General features: G+C 39.7%; 1 protein-coding gene across 3 annotated transcripts in view; it reads right to left on the bottom strand.

Annotated features, from left to right (window-relative positions):
* Positions 1-18,665, bottom strand: part of ELMO1 (engulfment and cell motility 1) — a 314,729-nt gene that overhangs the window by 13,707 nt on the left and 282,357 nt on the right. For all 3 annotated transcript variants that reach the window (XM_018075779.2, XM_018075781.2, XM_018075780.2), the window contains 3 exons: positions 15,118-15,281; positions 9,206-9,318; positions 1,220-1,327 (listed from right to left, as the gene is read on the bottom strand). In XM_018075779.2, coding sequence (XP_017931268.1) covers positions 1,220-1,327; positions 9,206-9,318; positions 15,118-15,281 — 385 coding nt within the window. The remainder of the gene's footprint in view (positions 1-1,219; positions 1,328-9,205; positions 9,319-15,117; positions 15,282-18,665) is intronic.

Genomic DNA, 18,665 nt, shown 5'->3' with positions numbered 1-18,665 from the left:
TGGCCTTGTAACTGTGCTCATGTTTCAAGTGTGACTTTCATCCTTCTGTCATCCTGACACTACTATAACGTTCAACAGCTATTTCTCTAAGCCTTGTCCATGAAAACAGCCTCCTCCCATGCCAGTGCAGCAATGTGAGACTCTGTCCTACATTCTGTCGAGTCTGCAGTAAGAGCGTGGAACATCCTTGAGGCAATCGGTAAGGCAATGAAAACAGGGGAATGTACTGTAAACTGCCAGGGCTCCAGCATCAGACGGGCTCATCCCTCTTTCCCTCCCAGAATGCATCTGGGAGCACTTAAAATTTTCAAAAGGTGTTGCCTGGAGACAGGTTAGGGCAGGAAATTTTAAATCACTCCTCAATTTTCAGGCTGAAAAAATTTCAAACTTCTGAAAAATTAGTCTTTCTGCCATTCTGTGAAAGAAATGGAGCTACCAACTAAAATACTTGTATAAGCGTGTCTAATTTGATAATGCCAAGAATGTTCAGAAAAGAAAAAAAAGAAATCATTCCTTATTTAATGCTTGATTTCTTGACGTCACCTCCCAGTGACAGAACTACACCGGTCATTATTTCCATTAGCATAAAAAAGTTTCTCAGGATTGTATGTTAAACCTCTAAAACTCATGTTTAAGGATGAAGGAGAAACCACTAGAGTACGTTTTTCTGAAGGACCCCTTTTATCTATAAGAAAAATCCCAGTAAATCCCCTGGTAGCAGTTGCAACAGAGGTTTGTCCTCTCCCAGCTGGGTACACAGAAACGGTGAAGTCCTCTCAATACTGTTCATGTATTGAGAGTAACATGTCATCATAAGTCCACTCCTCACAATAAGGAAAAAGACCTCTGCCTGCCATGTCTTTCTCCTCCAGTCACTGTACTGTTTGTTTCCATGGATAGGAAATGCTTCTGAATATGCCCAAGTATTTTTATTTTACATCTGTAGCTAGATGAGCAATGAAAATTAACTGTGTTCCTCCCCATGAAAGACATGACATTTCCAAGCTGAATGAAATTATTAACTCATAGAAAAGCTTAGGTCAGTCCTCACACACACTTGCCAAACCCAGGAGAGTAGCAGGACCAAATGTCCCCTGCTCTCCATCTTCATAAAGAGAGCTGTTGATAATGTCCCATATTAAGAGAAATCTACTACAAGTTATAAAGAAGAACTGGCATGAAAGAAGCAAAAGTGTCACAATCTTTGTGCATGACTTACATTTATCTTGCAAGGAATCATGAGGAACTTCTCCCTGGGGACTTTCTTCCAAGTCTCCGTAGTGCAAGACCTTGTGATTAGGTGAAAGTCGACAATACCAAAATTTGTCTGTTAAAATAAACACATTAAACAAGGTCACTAACATGTCCTCATCACCAGTATCAATAGCATAGGAGAAAGCTTACTGAAACAAGGTGCTACAGGGAAGGGCTGTTTTTTCTTTCAGGACAAGAAATGTGTGGGGTTATGGAAAGTGGGGCAGGGACTTTCCTCAGTAATTTTATTTGATTAACTGAAGCTGGCATTAATCTACAAGGTTTTTTGATTGACTTAGTCACTGGCTCAAAAAATACTAGCAGGAAAAATTGACTTAGTTTTAAATGGTATTACATACTCTGATGGACAGAAGACTGGCAAAGTAACCAATGCTTTGAGTGAATAACTTAAATGTACCCATAAAAGCTTCATTTTTAGCACCCACTATATTAGCACCCAATGTGAAAATTAAGCCCTGCCAGCTGTCTTGTGTGGGACACCCAAAACCTGATACATTTGAAATATCCCATACTTTATGAAAATCATGACTCATGTGTTTTTTTATAGACATAGGAGAACACCCCCATATTTATGGAGGGACTGGACATAATAAACACACAAAGACTTAAAAAGCGGACGTCAAGTCCCTTGTCCTATAGATAACTCAGTGCTTTGCATGGTCACAAAGGTATGTGTGACCATGCAGTCCACATCCCAGTTTGCATTTCAGTCCTTCCTAGGAGATGTACATTTACATCTCCTGACAACCCATGCTTCAGAGGATATAATCCCCCTTAACAATATCTGTTAAAATCTGCTCTTGTGAAGAACATCACCTTTGCAGAGCTGGGCCACCACACTATCTCGTGTGCAAGGATGGTGCTTGCCAATTCCCTTTCTGAAATGGCAAAAAAGAGGTTACCCCTCCTTGTCAGAGCCTTTTCTATTCAATAAGTAGATCACATAACGTTAAGCTGTCAAGAATACAATCTTGTTACATCCAAGCTATGAATCTCCAAAAGCTCAGAGCAAGGCTACATGTTAAAATGCCAGTGGAGGGGGGCAGAGGGTTTCTCTGACTCTGTGCTTCTCTTGTACTGGCAGTGCTGATGCCGTGCCAAGCAGCAGCCTGAGGGACAATTTAGGGGAAATGTCAGCACTGACACAGCCCTGCAGTGCTGGAATCGCTGGGAGCGAGCGGAACCACAGTTTGGATAAAACATCAGAGTAGCTGTAGAACCACCAGAGCCTGCATATGTGAGCTCATTTGGAGTGTTAGCAAAGGCAGGGCTTCCTGGCCCTGTTAGTAAAACATTGGCTTCATAGACCCAGCCTCTTTCTGAAGGACACTCCAGTTCCCTGGCCAGTCATTTAAAATGCAATGCAGTAAAACAGAAAGAGGCAACTGAATGGCAAAAAATGGGCTTTCACATGCCCTTTGAAATTCCTTTGTCGTGGCAGGTAAAAATGTTTGAGGGAAAAATCCCATACACTTCAAACAACTTCCTGAGTGTGCAACCCCTTCTACAAAAAGGTTTCAAAAAACTTTACAAACTTTTGGCAAAGGCTTAAAAGGGTAATGGGAGAGATCCCGGTTATCTACCTCACAGGCATGCACAACACTGAAAGACTTCTGGTAGAGAGCCTGAGATTATGATTCTATGATGCATACAAAAAGAGCTGCTGAAATATAAGCATCTCTGGACTGTAAGCAGTACATACAGTGTGGCACAGTATGGGACCAAGAAGAAGACCCCACTTGCAAAATTTTTGTAGTGATTTGAAACTAGAGCAAGCAGGAGCCCTCATTCAGCAGACTCTCATCTGAAGAGCATATACACACACAAAGAGAGCATATACACACTTGTTAGACAGTTTGTGTATCTCGGAAGAATGCGTGTGAAAATTTTCTATATTCATACCTTGTATAGGGAACACAATGCTCAAAAAATATACCCCATTAAATCTGATGGTAGACCATTATGCCTAAAGAAAAGCCTCTAGTAACTGTAGCAGGAGGGTTTCATATCTAGCTTTCACTGCAACCTCATTGTTTATTAGGATGTACAAAGGAATTTTGCTTTCCAACTCTAAAATTAAAACAGTAATTTTTTCTGAATAAAACCCAACATGGTTTCACTCCCTTCTCAATGACCTGGGCAAAAAGATGGTGTAACTGAAAAAAAAAAATTACCATTGATTCCTTTCAATTTCTCACAAATGGGGTTGATGTTGTTAGCAAGGGTTTGGCTCTTTAATCTCCAAAGGGTTAGTGTTCTGGTAACCTCGGTTCTCTTTGAATGCCCTACTTCAAAATAAAAAGAGGGGAAAACCCCTCCATGAAAATGTCTTACTTCATTTTAGGAAGGGGTGGCTTTATGGTTAGAAACCCAAGCTCCAATGGCATGAGGAGCCTTTCACAGCAATTCCCCATAACCCAAGGTTAATTAAAAACTAATAGCCATAGACTGTAGGTTGAAGCATGCCAGTCACAATTCTCTTGTGGGCTCACTAATAACTGCTGCTGTACCACAGGCTTGCTGACAAGGGAAAAGGCCTTAAATGAAAGCTACAAACGGAACTAACAAGGTTTCTTCAACCACAGCTACTAAATGACTGCACCAGCCCAGCTGAGGAGGGTGATCAGCATGTTAGCGATGTGAAGCAACCCTTGCTTCTACAACCACCTCAGCCTTTCCCACTTAGGTATTTTCAGCTGTACATGATGCTACAAAGAGTGTATCAGAAAATATCCCACTCACATGACATCTCAGTGCCTTGGAGGAGAACAGTTTTAAACATGATGCATGCTATTTTACTGTAGTGTAGGTGCTGAACACAATTTTATTGGAAAAGTAGTGTATTGAATAATGCTGCAGTCAAAATAAAAATTATATGAAATTGCTTCTATTGAGAAAAAAGGTGAAGTCTTAATTACAGAACACCACATAGGAAGTGGCCTGCATTTACTTTGAGCTTTAAATTGATAAATAACAACAACAACAACAAAAACCCCAAACCAACCAATCAAAAGCAGAATTAAAAGTTCTTTTCTACCATGTTTTGAAAGTGATGTTTATAAAACAAAAACTGTTCAAACCCTCCAGAACTCTAAAGCCCAAGTTAACAGAGTTGAAGTGCCACATGAGGCTTTAAAGACAGAAAAGGCATTCCTCAAAAGACCTGGTACTCCACAGCTAGCAGATCTGTGTGTATGTGCACTCTGGAGTGGAGCAACTGTGTATTCAGGAAGCAGTGGGGTTTGTTTTGGTTTTAGGCCCAGGCTTATGCATTTGCCCCAAAAACTAAGTCCCTTCTATGAACTACTACTCTCATTTTGTATCCAGTGTTATTATACCTGCCTCTGTAAAACTCCTCCTCAGAGCAAGCAGCTGTAGGGGAAGGCAGTTGCTAACCACAGAGTCTTTAGAGATGATGTGGACTTGTGATTTCATCACAATTTTTGGACACTACATTATTTGACTTTCCGGTGAGTCCTTATGTCTTTTACCTCAATGACCATTGATGCAGTCAAATTAAGGTGCTAGAAATTCTTCTTTGGGAAACAGGATCAATCATTCTTGGTTTTTACCTGGAAAGTTTTCAAGCAAATTTTTATGTTTTCCAGATAATTGCTAGAGCAGCCAGTGGGTTAAACATATCACAGTACATTGTTGAAGATTTGTGGTGGTTTGAAAAAAAACCACCACAAGATTATAGATGAGGTTAAAAAAAATCCCAAATAACAAAATCAGCTACAATTTGGCTACAAGAGTAATATTCCAAACAGTGAACAAATAGTAGAGCACAGAACATTTTGCTGACGGGCAACAGAGTGCCTGGCCATTTACACAGTGTGTTTCCAAGTACATTAATGGCCAATGACTCATATGCCCTTAACAATACTATTCCAGGCAAAGAAGTGCTGTGGTTAGAACAGAAGTGCTCTATTGTTAGAATCCAGGGAGAAAATAGATCAGATATGCATGGAGAGAAGTCTGAGAGTACACATTTTTTCCCAAGATATGCTCAAGATTACTAAAGAAGCTTTTGGTCCAAAGAAAAATTTTCTCACAGATTTAGCAATAGGAACATGCTTTTAAATATACCCATGAAAACAAATGTATTTGTGTAGATTTTAGATATATGTATATGGGCTCATCCTTTCTCTTTCATTGTATTGTCTTTTTCTAATACAGCTGTAGTGATATTTTCACTCGAACTGCTTTAATAAAGCCAGGAGGCTCTCCAAATGACTGCCGAGTAACTGACCTGTGGCAATGTTGGAGGCATGTTTGTTTAAATGGTTCCTCTCAGCAAGACATGCACTCACAGAATATTATGTTTTTTTGTGAGACTATGGAGGGTAGGATGAAGTAGCAGTAGAAGAGAGCTTGGCAGAAAAAAAGACAAAAGTGCGTGTTGTTCAGAAGAGTGAGTTACTTATCCTAGCAAGAGTTGGAAAACTGTTTTCACTAGACTTTTTGCTTTAATTTAAGCTTTCTCTTTCCAGATTACTTCCATGGTGCCTCATGTTTTTAATTTAATGGTGTATATCACCAGGGTTTCCTTCCCTTCCAAAAATTACTGTTTAACCAACCTCATCTTTGGCTGCAAAAGCACTTCAATAACATGCAATTTCTCTATAATCTTTATAAAGCTAAAAGGGGAATTTATTTCCAAGAGTGCACCCAGCAACATATACTAGAAGTGTACTAGATGACAGCATCAGAGGTATCTATTATCCTCAATAAAATGCCTTTATCTGCTACTTAGCTCTACTGGAAATAATAACCATTGGGTGTGTGGAGTACTTTGCAGGTTTTTACTTTAGTCTTCTTCCCTTTCTTTTAGGAATTATCTGAGGAAGGAGAAAGCTGAAGAGGTCTGTCTGTTCAGTGGATGTTCACGGTCCAGGAACAAAGTGGGGATTTGCAGAGCTTGATGATCTGCTGTTGAACAATGACCAGAAGGGCAGCCTAGATTTTGCTGTTTTATTTCCAACTGATTAAGATACTTATTAAAAACAGGAGTTAGTTCTGCAGTTCTCCTATGAAAACCTGGTAAGAGAAAGGCCGTGTATTTTTTGAAAGTGCTAAGGATCCTGCAGGGACAACAATGACATTTCTGAATTTCAGCTACAGAGACCCTGCTATGATAATCCTGTGCTGAAACACAAAAGGCAGAGATCTGACTACAGATACCTCACAGCTTAATCTTCAGCATCTCCCCAGTTAATAACCTGTTGGATTGGAGGCTTTCCAATACCAAGTATATATGAAAGTGTTTCAGCTCCTCTCAAAGGGCCATAAGAGGCTGTAAACTCTCTTCTCATTTTTTTGTAAGTCAGTTTTTTCAACTTACTGTGACTAACCATGTGTGTCCTACCACATGTTCAAACAACAATCTTAACAGAAGTTTGCTCTGGAGTCTTTATCATGGGCTAATGTCTGTTAATTATTTTTAAATGGGCAATTTAATGCTGTCAGCTTCTCATGTGTAGGGCATGTTCAGGTTCTTCTTGTACAATCTGTAGATTTGTGACACTTGTTCCAGAATTGTCTCAAGGGAAAAAAAGAAGGGAAAGGTATAAAAAGCATATACATACTAAAGTATAACACTTCCCTGATCTTGCTACTCTTACAAGTAGGTTGCCACATAACAGGCAAATCATGAAGCCTCAGGGCACTACTCATTTCTGTTTCAGCTCCATATCAACCTGGATGGACCACGGCCCTTTCAGGGCCTTGCTAATGCTCCCTGGCAAGTGAATTCAATTGTAGCAGCAGGCAGGTGACAGGGGTCCTGAATCCCCTGAGGTAGCACAGGGCACATGTACAGGGAAGTGGGTTAGGAGAGAGGAGATGGGGAGGGGAGGCAAAGCTAACAGATTACACATTCATGAATTTGGGACTTTGTACTATTTTTGTCAGGACATTCAGAGGAATTGTCTGAAAGTTTGTTATGACATTCAGTATCATTAGCTAAATCTCTGGTCCTCCATTCACTTTACTTCATCTCCTAGCTTTTGACATCATGACAGTCCTGGTCTTACAGTTTGTTCTGCTTTGGGGTACAGGAGACCCTGAAGGATAAATGCCGATTTCAAGAGAGATTCTTCTGCTCTGTGCCAGCTGCCAGTATTTGCTATTTGGACTGTGCCAGGCATTGTACATACCTAAAAAAGGATCTCAGTTGAATAGCTTATATACCAAACATGCTTCATTAGATTGTATAGCGATAGATCATACTGAGTTTAGCCTTGGTGGCCTTATGCATCATCATCTTCTACAATGGTTGTGCCTACTCCCTCCCTCTCAGGGGGTAATTTACACTTCTGTTTCAGGGGATACAGGAAGTCTAACATAAAGCACACAAACTCTTAAGGGTATGTGGAAACATGACCTCCTAAATGGGCTCATATCTGTGAAAACCAATGTATTTCAGAAAAGATAAATTTCTTTTAGGCATGGTCGTATGTTTTGTTCCAAAGAATCATGAACTTTTTTTGGCCTGTATAAATATGACATCAAAGCAATTAATCTGCCAGCCTATAGAATTCACTTCAAGGCATGATACAAAGTAGCCCTCTTAACTGAGGACCAGAAGACTACATTGATTTTTAAAAAATATTTATTTTTTTAACTTCAATTGTACTCATATAAGTCAAATGAATTTACACCCCCTAAGGCTTTTGATCCTATAAATCATGAACAGTTTAAGAATAAAATACACAGCCTATCTTTGTCTAGGAGATCTGCCAAAAGAAGAAAATTTGCTACAAACTTTGCTCCTTCCCCAGAATTTCAGTCATTTGGATTAAAGCTCTGAGAGGAATAAAATAAACAAGCCTCACTACTGATAGCCAAACCAAACTACACATTATTTTATCTGCTTTCAGTTCATGAGTATGCTGATGAAGAGAAAACATGTATCATGCCTCTCTATCAGTCTGCATAGAAAGTCACAGTGGAATATTGATGATCTTTCCCTAAACTCTGTGCAGTGGGCTTCATAGGCTTTTGTACGCAGGACAGAGAAGATACACATTAAGGAAAATTGCTTCCTTGTTTCCAAGTAAGGAGGTATTGCATGTATACTTCTCTCTGTGAATAACGCAGTTTTCCCCAATTAATCTGAAGGCCTCAAATACTGATCCTTGTCAGTTCTTACTCTCAGTTTTTGTAACTTTCTAATTGGCACTGTATTTACAGAGGAAAACAAATAGCAATCTGAATCCTCACAAAATGAGAGTTTAAAGGGAAATTTTTGGATATGACTTCTAATTAATTTCCTGAATTTACACTATGTCGCCATTATGCTGTCTAAAGAAAAAAGTGTACCTCTCTGAGGGGAAAAGAACCATAGGGTGTTTTACTGTATAGAATGAGCTATGGATCTAGCACTGAGGAATGACTCATAGAATTGGGAAAACAATCTTCTCATATCAATCAAGTACTCATATGAAGGCACAAAACATCATAATATAACTATTGTATATGGTAATGTAAGACAAATCACAAAGACAGGCAGTACTAGAGAGAGTGGTGCAGAATGAGCTCGTTGCCTATATAAAGGTGGTGCAAGTCTGAGATTCAAAATCAAGTTTCATGTGCTATTCCTGCAGAGGCAAAGACTTTGCTTTGAGATGATATAGTAGCCTGGACACTCGGGCAGAAATGAAAATATTCAGTTCAGAGTGTGAGACTGCTGCTTGGGATTTCTGTGAAATGCTGGACTTTTTTCAGATCATCTGTGTGATGAAACCAAAACCAGTTTCAGGGAAACACAGGAAATCCTACAACAACTCTTACTTGAGGATGCTTTCAGATGCCTTCTGGTAAACGCAGTCAAGACAGCACGGATCCTGCCAGTGAAAGTAGTATTCCTCATCTCATCTTGCAGACAAAAGTGAAAATAAAAAGCCAGACTAGGCAGTCTGAGCTGTACCTTGTCGACGCCGACTGTTGAGTTTTCTAAAGCAGGTGCCCTCCACAAGTCGATTGAGACGTTGCTGCTTGATCAGTTCTAAGATCTCAGGCTGAATCTTCTCTTTTAGTTCCCTTGGGAAGAGAGAAAGTAGGCACTTGTCAAATTCAATCAAAGACCATCCTCTTTCCTCTGAGACAGTCTCACAAGATGTTTCTGCAAGGAGTTTGAAGAGGACAACAGTCACAGACAAGCCCAGGTCAGAATCTAGTCTGTTCCAGAAAAAAACCCTTTATCCTATAACAAAGAATGTGAGTCAGGATATCTCTATTGTAGACATCTCCCTGCTAAAACATCACTGTATGACTCAGGCAAGTCACTTATTTATTTCTTATTTTACTCATCTAAAAATAACACTTGCTATAATGCAACAACAAGGTTTATCTGTGGCAAATAATGCTCTTTTATCACAGGAACCCTGTGAAGTTTATTTGAGGGTCTATCACCTTTTGTTGCACAATCCTCTGCTGGTATACTTCACCAGCACAACAAAAGAAGGCTAAAACACATTTCGAAACAATAATAGAAAACAGTGAGCAATCCCAATGAGCTAAAATAACATCCAGCACTATATGCTTGTCCTTAATTCCACATAATTCAATTAATTAATTATTACCATAATTTGTAGAAGACTAGCCCACGATTAGGGATTGCTCAAGAATCAAATTTTACCTTTGCCCAGGAGCACAAAGACCCACAGTACCTTTAGAAATAATATTATATATCCTTCAGAAAATCCATTTTCTACATCTTACTTTGATAAGAGTTCAATATGTCAAGAACTAGGCAGAAAACATATGCACATAATATTTAAAGTTTAATTTCATACACCATCACATAGATTCACAGATGTCTGAATTCATCAGTTATATCCTCACTTAGATTCATTAAGAATATATAAAAGACAGGTTTAAACATCAACTCGACAGCAAGCCTAGTAAGACTAAAAAAAAAATAACTAAATGTGTAGAGGATTTATAAAATATGAAGTGTGTCAGAACCATAACTTTGCATTGCTGTACAAATTAGGTAATACCAAAAATCATTCTGTCTGGCAGTATGTTCCAGCAATCATCATCAAAAGGAAGCTAAGCTGTGGTATCCCATAGAGACAACAAAAAATTCTCTCTTCTTGACAATTTAGGAAGCCCAGTTGCTGCTGATTTCCACATTCATTTGGATCCTATGCCTTTGATCTGCCAGACCCCCACTGAAATCACTGTAAGTCCTCTGCTAGAAAGATCAGGCCTTTAAAATAAAGTGCCATCTTTCCTCTGTGTGTTAACAAAATGGTTGCAGTTCTTGATGCATAACTCACTGCACATTTACAAGCTGCGAAAATATATCCGGTCAAAAATCAAGGAAGCATTGTAACTATAGAAACAGGCCACCTTTTGGAAATGTATTATCAGTCCTTTAGGCCAATTTTCAAGCACTGCTGTTTTCTCATTGGGACCTAAGATACAGATATATTGAATGGTTAAATACTGTGATTAAAAGAATTTTGTTCTTGAATAAGTGTCTTATTTTCACTGAGCTGCTGAGATTCCCTACTCCTCAGGTAAAACTGGGAGCAGGGGCTGAAGACAACAGTGTTAAGACACAAGTATGGATTACTCAGCAGTCCAGGCTGCAAACTAAATCTCCAGCTGGACTAATTTCAAACATTCAAGACTGGTGTAAACATCAGTTTCATATTTATGTAGTTTAATTAAAAAATTGGATGTTTATCATTAAATAGCTGTTAAAGATATCATAACATTATAGTTATAAGACATTACTGAAAAAAAAAAAATGAATGGGTCACCCAGCACAATAACATCTGAATGTTTGCTAATAATATTCCCTCTTCTGGCCTCTAAAGCTCCATCTGCCCTTTACAACCTGGAGGAAGAGAAGGATTTTTAAACAAATCCTAAAAGAAACGGGTAATCCTCTCTAAAGTACCTCAATGCCTAAGGTAGATTTTCCATAGGAGAAAGGGAGGTAGGGAAGAAGGGACCTCATGCCTCTTTCCTTATGAGCTAGAGTCCCTCTACCCACATGCATTTATCTGCTTTCACAGCTGTGAGGCTCAGATGTAGTACTCTCTTCTGGTTTATGGTCGTCAAACTTACCATGCAGAGGTTGTGGAGATAACTCCCTACTCCATGGAGAAACAGTCTTCGGTAACTTTGGACTTTAGTGAAACGTGGTAAGACCATCAAAATCTTGACGTGATCACTTACTGCACTTACTGTCCTCTGCAGCTCATGCCAATACATAGTTACTCTGATTTGTATGGTTTTCAGCTACTTTTCTGATACCATGACTCCAGATATATTTTTGCAAAGTGATTCCACCACTTAGTGCCCCTCACCGTCAAGGTTTCTGTTCCACCACTTAAAGGTGACAGAAACGGGTCAGAACAATCAAACCACAGAACACAGTCAAACTAAAAACGTGCTTCTTTGAAACTATATTTCCTTCTGAAAGCTGTCTGAAGGCAATGTAGTTCTGTTCCTCCTGATGACTGTCTAAAGACAGAAGGGTTAGAAAAAAAATCTTTGTGCAAGAAATAGGTACTCCTGCCTAAGTTTTAAATCAAACAGGCACAATTAGCTAAAGGAAGATCATAAATGCAAATATGTTTTGTGAATATTTATTTATTGTCCTTCAGATTACATACGCTTAACAGTTTGTGTCTTGTGAACAGAGAGATCAGACTAAGTCTAAGGAGACAGTGGCTTTAAAAACTGCTGTTAGTTTCCTACTGTGTTTCCATCAAATAAGAATGTCAAAAATTAGTGTGCTGTTAAAATAGAAGGGCTAAGGGAACCACACAGTAATATACGAGTGCTAATTTTGTGATCTCACTGGTCTTGGCACTGTAGGCAATACTGATATCAGTTACTTGTTTTTAAAATATCTGAAAATCATTAGAAATTATTTTTAAATTATTCACATTACACTAATTCTTCTTCAGCACCAGTTATAACTGTCCCCAGCTTTTACCTTTCCAGCTTTGGGTTAAGACTCACTCTTTAGCTGTTTCCTTTCCAGGATGGGGCATATTAAAGACATTTAAATCATTACACCACAGTGGGAGAGTAATCCCAGAACTGGTTTCATGTGTTTTGTCCTTTTATCTTTCTGGCATCTAGCTATGCTCCTTCTAATCACTTCACACATTTGGAGCAGGAATAGGGACTCTGAGAAATATGTAAGATAAAACACAGAAAAGCATCCCGATACCTTCCTCTACTTCCTGGTATGTTGCTGATTTTCACACAGATGTTACTTATCAGTGACTCCCTAGTTGATATTAACTCTCCTTTAACCAGCAAGTCTCCAATTGGATGTCAGATCTTTATCTAGCATTAACCCATCTCTGTTGACATTTAATTTGTCAAGGAGATCTCTGGTCTTCTATAGGCCCACAGGATTCCTAGACAGCTCCTTCTCACTCATGGCTAGACTTCGTGAACGAAGATTTGGGCAGGCTCTATCCACATTTGCTACAGGCATGCTGGTGGTTTATGAGGCCAATACGTGACAGACATATCCGACTGCAAACAACTCCTTCTAAAGCCATTTAAAATGAACCAGTGGTACTTTATTATTTCATTATGGAATGGCAGTTTGGATGATCAATAATGATCCTAAATCCTTGAATCTATTCTGAAGGACTTTTAATTTTTCCTAATTATAAGTAGTTATTGAAAATCTTCACTTCATATGATACAACAATGCTCACATAAAAAAAAAAGAAACAACTAATTCTTGCAAAATAAGTCTGTTGTAATTATCAGGATCTAAGGCAACACTTTCCAGCTTACATTCAAATCCAACTTCACTGAAGCTTCTCTTATCCAGAAGCTTGAAAGCTTAAAACTTCAGTGCTTCATACAATGAACAGCAAAAGAAAGACTTCTATCATTTTCAAGGCAGGGAAAATCACAATCTGATTGCCATATTCTCAAGTAGAATTAAACAAGGCCTGCTGATGTTACAGTCACCATTGTGCACAGTCTCTTTTAGCATATCTGCAAGGCTTTAAAATATACAGCACGACCACGACTGTTCGCTTCACTCACAGCCCCCTACAATGGGGCCATGATTCTGTACTTCTATCAATTGTGCCATCTATGTAATTTGAGAGAGTTCAGTACAGGGAATCGAATCAAAGGGGAAAATGAAAGAACTGTTTCTTTTATCAGTCAAGAACAAGTGATCATGGATGCAATCAAAATGCAAATGCATGGAGTTAAATCTCTGCAAATGCAGTTGTGATTGCTTAAACACCTTATTGATTTACTTAGCCTTTACAGCCTTTAGGCTTAGCCTTTGTTCTGAATCTGAAATGAGTCTCTGGTAACACTTCAGTAGCTTTTAACTGTTTGTATTGGCTGTTTCACTTGTTCTGTGATGGGGAAGGAGACTCTGCACTGTGGTAGCAACTAGCCAGAGTGACACTGGAAATAAAGAGCTTGCAGAGGGCACTGACAAATTTCATGAGGGTAGGTGATGGACCTGTATCATACTTAAACTGTTGACTCATAGGGAAAGCAAGGAAAATGAGAAGCTTTGGTGGCATGCTTAGCAGTACCGAGCAGCTTTAAACCACTAAGTGTTGCAGGGGATTTGCAGGGGATTTCTGAGCAGTGTAACGATGCAAAACAAACTGGAACCATTTGTAGCTTTTTAATTGATGCATTACTATGAGTGACATCAGTTCTAACTGGGCATTAGGTCCTATTTTCTAACACATTGAGAACATAAAAGAAGCATTCCCCTTTTGATTCACATTGGTATGATTAAAATTTAGTGTGTAATTCTACTTAGCTTATGCTTCCACTGTTGCCCTGCTGCCCCTGGAGGAATGTGTGTCCCCCTCCCCACGCTGAGCTTGTACTTAGATATCTGTATCCTTTAGAAACAAATCAGAATGAATATCCTGCATCTGAATCCTGAAATTCTCTGGTCCAAATCCGTCTCTATACCTTTTCCTTGGAGAAAGAGATTTAGAAAATCATGAGCCATTCCACTTGCAACACAGTCGGGATTTCACGACATTTCAGCTGATGCTTCTGGAGTGCTCACTATTTCTCTGCTGATCTCAAAAGGTTCCTGCTATTCTCAGTACATAATTTGCGCACCACAGAGTCTGCATCTGTCCTGTGCCATCAGTTCAGCCACAAGCCCAGACTTGGTCCAGAGCCAAGTACACCCTCCATTTTTCATAAAACAGAACAAAAAGTATTCTGAGAAATGAGAAGGAGCTATGGAGGCAATATTAGCCTTTGATACTTTGCAGTAAACAACAAGAAAATGACTGGCTACCTGCCAGAATGTTATCATTTACAGATAAGTAAATGACTGCTTGTCATTAGCACCAAAGATAATGCTAGAAAAAAAGACAGTGGTAAACAACACCACTCTTGTGAAGCCAATATGTATTGGCTCTTCTTCTTCTGAGCTTCTTCCTGTCTTGCTCAGAGAAGTGACATTTGGAATTTTTAAAGACCCTTGGATAGAAGACAACATTGTGGTGTTTGATTAGCAGGATTTTTTTTTTAAAGCCACTACCAGCACAAAAATCAGGGTCACAATCACGCAGAACAGGAAACATCAAAGCACTGTTTCATATGAATAAGCCACATGAGACCCCATTGGGATTTGCCAAATCTGGTTTCACTGAACTCAAAGAAAAAGTTACGATTCCCAGTAGAAGAAAATGTAATGTACTTTGAGCAGATACCACACGAGTGCTCTTGAGCACATCTCCCTGGACAGCTTTTCTCCATGGGTTCCCTCAGAGGAGCTAACAAATGTCATTTGAAACTGTTAATCCTTCCATGAAAAAACAAGTGGAGAGAGAAGACAGTACTTACAGAATTGGACGAGACTGGAAATCTTCCTGGTTCATTCTTTCAGACTGGCGTATTTTCAGTATTTCTGTGTAACTGAGATTCTGAAGTTTGCTCTTGAATTGATCCAGAGAGCTAGGCTTGGTAGTGAGTGCTCTCATTATCTGTTCTTTCACTACTTGCATTACCTGCAATTGACAATGAAAAAAACCAAGAAAACCTTTGTTAACACCTTCTGTGTTTTTGTTTCAAATCTTAAGTCTGGGTTACACTAAGGTTTCTAGGTATAGAAGATGTGGTCTCTGGGTGACTTTTCAGTAACATAACCAGAAAATAAGCCAACTTCTGACAGGGCATCACAGCCTACATCAAAAGCTCATCTGCTCTGTAACAAGAAATTCTTTTTTTTTGGAGGGTGATGGGGAGGGTGTCACTTATTGCTTGGCTGTCTCCCTCAACAGCTAAACTACAATTACTTGTTACTGGATTTTTTAAGTCTTGCTCTATCCATGGTTTGTGTACCCTTGGCAGCAGTAGTGTGGTTCTTTTGCATCCTGAGCTAAGATCACAGAATCACAGAATATGCTGAGTTGGAAGGGACCCACAAGGATCATCGAGTCATCCTGGCCCTGCACAGGACCATCCCCAAGAGTCACGCCACATGCCTGAGAGCATTGGCCAAACACTGCTTGAACTCTCTCAGGTTTGGTGCTGTGACCACTTGGGGAGCCTGTTCCAGTGCACAACCACCTCCTGAGGGAAGAACCTCTTTCTAATATCCAACCTAAACCTCCCCTGATACAACTTCAGGCCATTCCCTTGGGTCTTGTCACTGGTCACCACAGAGAAGAGATCAGTGCCTGCCCCTCCTCTTTCCCTCACAAGGAAGTTGTAACTGCAATGAGGTCTCCCCTCAAGTCTCCTCTTCTCCAGGCAGAGTAAACCAAGTGATCTCAGCCGCTCCTCATACAGCTTCCCCTCAAGGCCCTTTACCATCTTCATTGCCCTCCTTTGGACACTCTCTAATGGCTTAATGTCTTTGTCATATTGCAGAGACCAAAACTGCACACAATTCAAGGTGAGGCCGCACCACTGCAGAGTAGAGCATGTCAGGGACAAGTACACACTCAACACCAGCAGAAAAAAGCTGTGAAGCCAACTGAGAGTGCAGATGCACATCCTGACTTTTGCCAGCTCAACCTAGGTGAAGCACACAAGCCACAGGGGCCAGTCTAACTGCCCACGAGAGAGACTGGGAAGAGTTTCAGGTCTTGGAGCTCTCCTGATGCTGCTCTCCTGACCAGAGAGCAGTAGCACAAGGCTGCTAACTGGCCTATTGGTTCCCTTGTTCCTTACACCTGGAGGCGATGGGCACACACTGAAACACAGGAAGTTCCCTCTAAACATGAGGAAACACTTTTTCACTGTGAGGGTGATTGAGCACTGGCACAGGTTGCCCGGGGAGGTTATGGAGTCTCTCCATCCTTGAAGGTACTCAAAAGCTGCCTGGACATGGTCCTGGGCAACTCGCTCTGGGTGGCCCTGTTTGAGTAGGGAGGTTGGCCAAATGACTTCCAAAGCTCCCTTTCAATCTCAACCACCGTGAGAATCCATGAGAGCCTTACACTGCAGGCACATTATGGTCATACACAGTGAAGTAAAGAGAACTTTCTAAAAAAGACCATTAGTCAGGGAAAAGAGAGAGATCAATTTGTCAAGGATATTATAGGATTGCTTTGGAATAAATGCCATAAACAAAGCAAACCAAAAAAAGAAGAATGAAGGATGGCTAGGCAACAACCATCTATCTGTATATTAATTATTTTATCAAGAGAAAACTGCTGAGACACAGTTAACCAAGGAGAATTGTCTGGATCTATTTCAGATAAATACATATCACAGATTACTATCTGTCTCTCCATAACTCTAGACTCATTTCCTTGGTGCTGGTGCAAATCACACACTTTGAAATATTTATCTGATGCTGTGCTTAAGTTGGCTGAAAAAACAATTTATCATTCTTAGAAAGGTCCATATCACCCAAATGCAACAGCTAATAAACAGTAGGAAATGGTAACACCCACCAGTATCAAAACGAATATGACAGAAATCAACAGCTACACAAACATAGGGCAAAGCTTTTTCTGCATTGTTAATTTTCCTTTATTCTTTCACCTTCACCATGTATCTTAAAACAGAAGCTCAGCTCCTCAGAAGTTCCCTAATAATGCTAAAACTTCTCTTTTCATATTAATATTTCATTGTTTCACATGTGTTGCCTCAGTCTCCTAACTCATTGCCTGCACTGTTTTCTATTTTTGCTTCCTGAGATGTAACGTCTTTCTCAGATGTGATCTAAGCACTCATTTTAGCTGTTTCTAGAAGGTGAAACTAAGCAATTAAAGAACGGAAGATAATCTCCTTCCTCACTACTGGGACAACATCCATCCCAGAGATCTACTTCAAGAGTAGCAAGATACTTTTCCCAATGGTGTTGGCTCAGGTGGGCAACAAATGCCTTTGCCACATTTCTACCTCCTGGATGAAGCAGCCTACCTACACTCACTTAACTTCTACAATAACTATTGCTACCATATCACCTTGATTTTTCAACATGAAACCAGATTTGCAGGTAAATATAGCCCTACCATCGCTTATGCATGCATGCAGTTTCAGTTTCATGAGTTCATTCAAATATCTGTACCATCTGATTTTTTTGTTGCTTACATATAGATTTAGTTTCCTAAATTCAGGCACTCTCCCTAGGGAAAGTGTCTCTTATGAGTAGTTTTCCCCCTAAAATAAATGGACAAACAAATAAATAAATACTGTATTTTAGGGAGTTGCACGCATGAGGATCTTCTTTTCAGTATGATCTGTAAATAATCCATGTGAAGCAGTGCTCATTCCTGGCTAAACTCTGCAAAGGAGGTTCAGGTTCAGTAGACTTAGGGCACTGTCACTTATGCTTAGTTGTAGCACCCTTGCCTCTCTTATCTGTAACTCATTTTTGTGGTTAACATGAAAACAATGAAAATTCCTCTTCTTCACTATAGTCTGAAAGGTTATTCACAGGGTATCATCAAAGAGCTACTTGGTCTAGAGGCTCCCAGAGACAAGGCAGGAAGTGTATGCCCCAGGGCCAGCACATAAGGACACTTCCCTTGTAATGTTTATAACCAACACTATTTAACTAGCTGGCCAAAATGTCAAAGCTGCTGACTGTGTCAAGTCTCCTGAGCATTTGAGAATCGCTGCCAAGAACTTCTAATCTGTTCAATTTCCAAAGCTGAGTTGCCAGCCTTAGATTACTGCTGTCTGAGAGACAGCACTAACCCTTCCTCCCTGTGTATCTGACCTTACAATGAAATTAAAGGTATTCTCAACCCAATGTGATTATACATAAACACTGCAAACAGTTGTTTTTATTACATTATGTTTTGCTACTCTTACTGAGAAATGAGTGTTTCAGAGGGTGTATTTGCTTCAAATTACATCCTTTTCATCTGATGACCTCTTGTATGTTTAAGAGCATCCCACGTTCTGCATTGCAACTAAGACAGGAAAATTCA

The sequence above is a fragment of the Manacus vitellinus genome, unplaced genomic scaffold (assembly GCF_001715985.3).
Source record: "Manacus vitellinus isolate BGI_N305 unplaced genomic scaffold, ASM171598v3 scaffold_3_pilon, whole genome shotgun sequence".
Lineage (NCBI taxonomy): Eukaryota > Metazoa > Chordata > Aves > Passeriformes > Pipridae > Manacus > Manacus vitellinus.
Note: the sequence above shows the minus strand (reverse complement) of the source record. Positions and strands in the feature narration are given on the sequence as shown.